Below are 8204 nucleotides of genomic sequence, written 5' to 3' on the forward strand. Positions count from 1 at the left end.
ATTTGCTTCTCTTCCAAGTCCTGTGAGAAGTAAAATGACAACTCATGCGGTCCTGCCCAACGTACTGCCACTTGGTATCGACTGTCCTACTGCTAGATCCTCTAAAAGTTTTGGGGGGAAAGTATATAACGTAAAATCTACAGATATCTAGATTTACTAAATAGGACTGAAGTTGGGTCCCTACCCCAAAATGTCCAGATCAGACAGGCAACGGGTTCAAAAACACCACCATGTGGTTAATGTTAATTGTGAAGTATTACTGAAGTATTACTGAAGGCTCAGTGATCCTAAATTAGAAGAGGAGGCTTCAAGCCTCAATGAAAAACACACACAAAAGCACAAGAAGCCCCTCCCCCACCCAGGCGTGCACAGGCTCTTCTCATTGTTATCTGGAGGTTTTCTGCACTGTCATCAAACTCCACTCGTAATCTCTTTGAGATTTTCCAGCGCTGTTGAGTCCACCCACTGTTCACCAACCTCTAGACTATTCCCTAATGTTGACAAAGCAGAAGAAAGCTCTGTCAGTAAAATTTTCATCGGTTTACTCCTTCCGGTTAGAACATACCACCTTTGGTGGTAGTTCACTTTCACTATTATACCAGAGTTCGATCATCCATTTCTGACAAAAATAATTAGTCACTGTGTGGGAAGACAAGACACATTTTTGCCTACATTCTCAACCACCTACTCCTGCCCCTAATCCTCCAAATCCAAGTGCTTAGCGTCCAAGACAGGAGGTGTGGAAGAAACTAGTAATATTTTTAAAAAATAGTAAGTTTTCTTATGGGAGATCTGGTCTAAGCAGAACTTTAAACAAATGGACTTCCATCACAAGCACTGTTCCCCAAGAAATTTACTGCCCCCTCGAATCGAGTCCACTCAAGGCTGGAATGTCATGCCAGGCATATATTACTTCAACCTCAATAAATCTCTTTTTACTCTTCAAATCCTGGGCTACTTTTCTCAAATAGTTCGTGAAAAAGCACCAACCTAATTAACAACAGCTTCCTCTGCAACAGTGGCCTTGATTTCACTTATTTACACATTAACTGCAGCCTCCTTTTGGCCAATCCAGTCTATTCTCTGTACCACGCCGAGCCTTTTATCTGCCCTGGACAGCATTTTCTCCAGCAGATGAAGTAGATGCCGATTGATTTGCTGTCGAGCATGGTAAATTAATAGCAACAAATTGCTGAGGGCCCGTCTCGCTGCTCCACCATGCTTCGGCAGTTTTGCTTTATTTGCTCCATGATGGGCAGCAGTCGGCCTCTTCAAGTCAATTTCTTCTTAACAACCTGCAATACTTTTCAATGGTGAAAATAGAGCTGTTCCTTGTAAGTCAGAAATCAATATCCTATTGCCCTTAGAAAATGCTAAACAAGCAGTATTGGCAATCCACTTGGTACTAGAGGGTATCAGATATAATGCAAATCCATACCGCTTCCCTCCTTGTAGTTATTACAGTTTGCTAAAAGGTTCCTAATGTCATTTATCATCATTTACCATCGACCAGAGAGGCTATGATTATGATATCCTATCAGTTGGCAAGGCCCTTTCATTTCTATTCAATTAATATTTTAGCAGCACTCATATGGTTGTGACCCAAGTCTCGTAATAAAATTTACATGGCTTGGAGTGAAACAAGTTCTCCTGCTCTAATTAAAAAATAGTAATTAGACCTATATATAAAAATATACACACACATACATAAACATACAAAACGTGTAAGAGAGCAGTATTTACTTTTTTTAGGTTCTAAGTGTTGTAGATTTCCAAACTTTCCTAATTCTAAAATTCAAATACTATGCTAAATTTTTTTAGAGGCAAAAAGACCTTCAGAGTACCGAAGACAGGCTATGAGAAAGTCACGAGAAGTCCTCAGAATGTGGAATCTTCACCTCCATTTGCAGCTCCTGTTGGTGCAATTCACATCCCTACTGCTCCTGATCAACATCCAATATTCCCTTTCTAAAGAGGGCACTGCTGCTGTCAGATTACATCAGGGAGGTCTTCATTAATTACAATGTTACAGGTGAAGGATGGGAACCCGCGTTTAGCAACGTTATCAACTGCATGCATCACCCTGCTATGCTAAATACAGAAGCCACATTGTATTTATGAGGAGGACTAGCTGGCGGGGCGCCTGGGTGGCTCAGGCGGTTAACCGTCTCCAGGTTTCAGCTCAGGTCATGATCCCACAGCTGTGTGGGTTACATCGGGCTCTGGGCCAGCAGCTCAGAGCCTGCTTGGGATTCTCTCTCTCCCTCTCTCTCTGCCCCTCCCCTACTCCTGTTCGCTCGCTCGCTCGCTCTCTCTCAAAATAAATAAAACTTAAGAAAAAATCCTCAAAAATAAGAGCAACTAAACTGTGGGCCAACTGTCCCATCCCCCTGAAAAACAAACAAAAAAAACCCAAAAAACCCCACTTAGGGAAATCCTTAGGGAACAAAGGCCAATGTTCTTTCATTTTAAAAATTCCATTATGAATACATCACAGTAAAACGTGTGCCATTTCTAACTATGTCCCATTTGTCATCTCCGTGTTCATGCTGGAACCTGAGACAGTGGTGAAGCATTAATTCACATTATGGCCTAGAATGCTCCATTCTAACTTTTCTGGGTTTTTTTTTCCAGCTTCCTTGGCTCAGCTCTATCGATCCCACTAAAGAGTACCAGAAATTAGATTCATATTTTATGCTCTAATTCCATGTCATGTCACCCAGTTCTCCTTAAAAAAAAAAAAATCAACTAACTCTACCAGACTAATGCTATTTACTCAGTTACCAAAATTTAAATTAATTATGTTCTCAAACATAATTGTTAAAAATTGGCAACATTATGCAGGCTTAATTAAGATTAAATCCAATTTACTAAATGTACTTTAATTGGTACTAATTACATTAGCTTTCATTTCAGAATGACAAATTCCCCATAGATTTCACTCTATAGCCTTTATCAGAATCAACACAGGGTGACTGACGATGAACATCATACAGAAAGGGGAGGGCCCATAATACCAGACCCCCCACCCCGTGCATCCCTGCTCTGCGCTTTTATTCTTTTATCAATTTGCTAAGTCACAGAGTCATGACTCCATCACAGCCATCATTTTCTGTTCCAATGAAAAATTTCTCTAAAAATAAATACTCTGTGGCTGGCAGCAGCCAAGAAGAACAGGAGCGTTAACCAAAAAATACACAAAGGTTTCAAATATCAGGGCCACCAATTACCAGGGTACTTCCAAGGACTCCGGGGACTCCTACTCTTGAACCCTTCAGAGACACAAATCTAATAAGTGCATAAGCCTAACCTGATCTTGAGAACTAGGCCCAATTACGCCGCAGGGCAACTTCCCTGCATTACTGCTCCTTCCCATTACGAGGGTATCCAGCGAATGCATCTGGAAGAGAGGCCAAGAGGAACCAAGGCTGTCTGCCTAGGAAAACAAATAAAGACAGATAGGCCTCTGTGCTTAAGGGGGGAAAGAAAGAAAATATAATAAGTAGGTGGTTTGCAGGGCTGTCTGTATTTCATAATGTGATAAACTGCCCTCAGGATTCTTGGTATGATTGAATTTAAAAGCAAGGGGGGGAAAAAAGGAAAAAATGTACTCCATTCTCAATTTGAAATGGACAGCATGGGAGGCCACCTGGACAAGAGGATGACTGAATTACAGAGGTACAAAATGTGTAAAATTAAGGGATCTCACACACCATGCCCCCCCCGCCCCCCCACCCCTGCCCCCAATGAAATGCAGACAATCAAACACAAGCTCGGTGCCTCTCAGAACTGTAAATGTTACCTATAAAGAGATCTGGAAACTACGTGTTATGGTAAATAAGACACAGGAAAAGAAATAAAGGAACACTAATCATCTGGCTCAATCTTTAAAAAGACACTAATTAATCCAGGGATGGTGGGGTGAGGACAAGAAGAAAAAAAAAAAAAAGACATGCACAAGATCCAGACCTAAAATGACACGTAATTAGCATAATTAACAAACTATCTCCCGTATAATTTACTCCTGTAAGGTACAGCTAAGGGGAGTCCATCCATAAGTTTGACGGACTTTTTTGAGGTGGTATTTTAATATGCAGCAAACTATACTCTGTCAATACTGACATGCTTAAACAGCATATTAAAAAAAAAAAAGGACCTGAAATCAAAAACCCCCAGCCTAAGTAACGACTCCCTTTTTCCAACTTAGTTTTCAAATACTGTTTATCCGATGGCTTTACACCAGGCATCTTTTGAAGATCCACTATCTGTAAGTATGTGGTAATCACACCCAGAAAGGATTCCAGAAGTACTAAAAGCCTAATAATAGGTGACCACTTTCCAGGTTATAAACTTAGAAAATCAGGATATCTACCATGAGCATAAATAAGAAAGGAAAATCATCAAGTTTTCCCTCAGCTCTTCCCAGCCGGTAAACACGTACACACCTAGTCTAAAGTTGCTGATGAAACAGACCTGAGGCACTTTCACCAGGAGATCACGGAAAATAAATTATTACTGCCAGACAATATTTTTTACATATATGCTACTTTTCTATCTAGAAAATTTAAAAACCAAACCACTTAATTCAGTTTCCTGCATTAAAATATTTAAAAAAAAAAAAAAGGGCCGTTTGAGTCATACCTCTCAACACTTTCTGACTAATCCTTATGGTTTTTGTTTTGTTTTCTTTTTTGGCTGAACTAATTACCAGATTTGAAGACTCAGTGTTGAACCTTATCACAGCCTCCTATCCGGCTCAATTTACTCTGCACAAATTTTGAAAGTATAGTTTCGATTCCTGGTGAGACGCAACTAAGTAGCCTTGGGGGACTGGTACAAGGATTTTATTTTACATCAATTTCTTTTGTAGCTCCACAGATTTCATTTGGATCCTCCCAGCTCACCCTCTGTTCCATTCTTTCACACCAAGCCAAGGAAGGTTCCACACAATTTACAGTTTTCTTTTTAATATTCTCTAGCAAAAGCCCTCTCCTAGGCCAAGTTTGCAATGCCCACAATACATACACTAACTCTTTCGAAAGAAAAACAAGACCTCTCTTAAAATTTACCATCCTGCCTTTGAAAGTGTACAAAGTTTAATCCGAATTCAGACATTTTAAGTCACATTTTTAAATGATTAAATTGGGATAATATGCCAAGAGGATAGGGAACCACACCTGAAAAGACAGCATTGTCTCCTGTACAGTCTTTTAAAATACAGGTAGCCACAGAAACGTGCCGAATAGAATTGCAAAGCACATAATTTTCTTTCCAAAGTGCACAGCACTACTGTCATATCAAACGGTTAAAAAGAAGTAACTTACCTGCTTGTGCATTTCTATATTCAACCCATAGGACATCTCATAATACTGTCAAAGAAGGGAAAACAATTAATTTCATCAGTCTCCCCAGTTTGTTGCAAATGCCCCAAGTATGTTTAAAACAAACATAAAAGCCTGACCTAAACCAAAATGACCATAAAACGTATGCTGCTCAAGAGGAGCCCTTAGCTTAGTAAACTAGGAGCCACCCTGAGACACAGACTGTAGGAAAATAACTCACAAAACTAGAAAATCAAGTTCACTCATAGCATCCTTAACATCTCCACTGCTCTTTAAACCTCACAAACAAATGAATCAAAAAGGTCTGATGCAAATTTGGTACTATATGGACTCGAATTCCTAGGCACAGCGGGCAAGTTAATGGCAAGGGTCTCCTACAAATGCTGAGGCTTCGAAAGAACTGTTCTGAAAGGTGATGCCACTTCAGATTTGTGGTTCTCCGGTTCAGTGTACTGCTCACGTTCGTACATTCCAAGGGAAAAGGCTGGATAGGAAATGAATGAGTTACTCTGAAGCCTTCATGAACAAGCATAAAAACGTGCTTGGTAAGACTTCTGAAAAAGCAGATCTGATTTTGGGGGGGAGGAGGCCGTGTAGAAGAACTGTCATTACAGAAATTCTGGCAGAACAAATCGGTTACACAGGAGACGACAACACTCCTCAAACTGAGGTAACACCACAGAAATCGAAAACGCACAAAACACATGCAAAGGCACATAAACTAGTAACCTAAAAAGTGGGAAACATTTGAAAAGGTGTCTGGTGTCTTGACATCCATCATTCTCGAAGAGAAATAAAACAGCAAAACTATAACTGCATTCGGAAAAACTGGGTAAGATGGTTTGGAACGAGAGCAATAAAACAACAAAGAAAACCACTAACACGAAAACATTTTGCTTGTGATTCTAAACAAAACATAAATGAGGTTCGGGTTTGTTGTTGTTGTTTTCCAATCTATAAAAACAAAGCACAGAGGATTATACCCCACGCAGCTGAACTTTTTGAAAATTGAAATCAAAGCTGGTTGTCAGAGGCAAGTTCTAACATCCTGAATTACAGGTGGCTAATGGTCACATTCCCACAACCTCAACTACACTGGCGCTGTGACCAGATCTATCCTACAGCCTCCAGCAATCTGAACATACCCTTGCTTTTGGTATCCTCAACTAACAGGCACTTTGAATCTGTGACACAGCTTTCTTACCATGACATAATGCCGCTGCATCTCGGTCTTCTCACTGGCCAGTTTCTCACATTCCAGCTTCAGGCTGTTCAAGACATAATGAAATCTAAGTACAATGCAGACCTTGACTTACATTCTTCAAAGGTAAACACACATTCCCTCCTCTAAATCATCACCTACAAAACTCCAAATCAATGATCTTAAACACCGCCCGCATTACTGAAGGAGAGAGAAGGGGGAGAGAAAGGGGTGACTAGAACCAGCCTGGACCTGCCCTTTCAAGAAGGACCAAATGTGGGGGTTTGGTTAAAGAAAAAAAAAACCCTCTAGCCCATTTACTTCCAAAACCGCATCCAGAATTGAGCACTCACTAAATGCACTTAAAGAAAAAAAGAACAAGAACATAAACATCAATAATGTCTACATACCCAAACGCAAATTTAAGTCCCCCAAAATGTCACAGGGGAGTTTTTTTTCTTTCATGTGCCGGGAAGAGATTAACAAAAATATGAATCAAGCATGTCTTATGAATGAGATCTTATTTGTTCCCTCCAAAACAGAGACAAGTTGAATACCACCACCCAGGGGCAAAGTGTGCATCGGGTTCACTGGCTTGCTTAGGTGCTTGCATTTAAGAAATAAGAATTCCACGTCATTAGAAAGCCAGCGAAAGAAAAATATTTCAAAGGCACTCCAAGTCCGACGGTCGTCTCTAAGAAGAAAAGATTTTTTTTTTTTAGCATAAAAGTACTGAAATCGCTCACTTGCGACTTCCCAGGGCTCTCAGCTCTCGGTATTTCAGTGGAATGGCAGAAAAAAGTGAGACAGAATCAAGCCCGGAGTAATAAAGAACCAAGGAAGTCAAAAGGCCCCAGAATCTTCCCAACCTTCCATTCTCCTGGCCCCAATAAATCAATATCGAAAGTTTGGCCTCAGCATTTTCCAAGTCTCCCCAGTTTCGATTGTTCTGCTTCCCTTGTATTTATTTACAGAAGGGAAGAATGCTTAATTTCTTTATACCTGACTAAGGAAGAGGCCTTGCCCTGCCCTTTCTGGCCACAAGTAAAAATGATGATAACGTCTTCGCGGCGGCCAAAAAAAAAGGGGGGGGGGGGAATGTTTGTGTGTGTACGTGGGGGGGGGGGCAGGGAAGACAAGAGCTAAGCAAACAGAAGGATCAGCTAAAGTCAATATCGTTACCTGTGGTATTGAGCCTGTAAAAACTGAAACTCTTCCTTAATCCGATCACAGGACTCGGAAATTGTAAATTTAAAGGGTTGAGCAGGCTGATGCGGTGCCTAAAGAACAACAATAAAATATTTAATTAGCCCACATCACAGGCGAGGCAGAGATGGAGAAAACATACCACGCGGCGCTAGCGGAGGGGGGGGGGTCATCGCGCAGGCAGGCAAAGAACGATTAAAACTCTCATCTAGCGCCCCCCCCCACCCCCGCCTCGCCGCACAACCGGCAAGGGCCGGTTTCGGGGTGGCCCCGGGCCCCCGCGTCCACCGGCCCGCCGCGGACCCTGCGGGTTCGAGACCCCGCTCCGCTCCCTCGCCCACCGCAAACGCCCCGGGGCCGGCGCGCCGCGCCCACTCCCTCCCCACCCGGAATCGAAACTGGCCCGTCGGGGGGACTCGCGCCATGGCGTCTGGCCGCGGTCAGGTCGGGGGGAG

The 8204-nt window shown here is 41.9% G+C and overlaps 1 protein-coding gene across 7 annotated transcripts in view; it reads right to left on the reverse strand.

Annotated features, from left to right (window-relative positions):
• Positions 1 to 8204, reverse strand: part of TLE4 (TLE family member 4, transcriptional corepressor) — a 136906-nt gene extending 128702 nt beyond the window's left edge. For all 7 annotated transcript variants that reach the window (XM_029919724.1, XM_029919721.1, XM_029919720.1 and 4 more), the window contains exons 1-4: positions 8136 to 8204; positions 7726 to 7823; positions 6547 to 6610; positions 5325 to 5369 (exon numbers count right to left, since the gene is read on the reverse strand). In XM_029919724.1, coding sequence (XP_029775584.1) covers positions 5325 to 5369; positions 6547 to 6610; positions 7726 to 7823; positions 8136 to 8174 — 246 coding nt within the window. In that variant the 5' untranslated portion in view covers positions 8175 to 8204. The remainder of the gene's footprint in view (positions 1 to 5324; positions 5370 to 6546; positions 6611 to 7725; positions 7824 to 8135) is intronic.

Source organism: Suricata suricatta, chromosome 13, assembly GCF_006229205.1.
Source record: "Suricata suricatta isolate VVHF042 chromosome 13, meerkat_22Aug2017_6uvM2_HiC, whole genome shotgun sequence".
NCBI classification, from domain to species: domain Eukaryota; kingdom Metazoa; phylum Chordata; class Mammalia; order Carnivora; family Herpestidae; genus Suricata; species Suricata suricatta.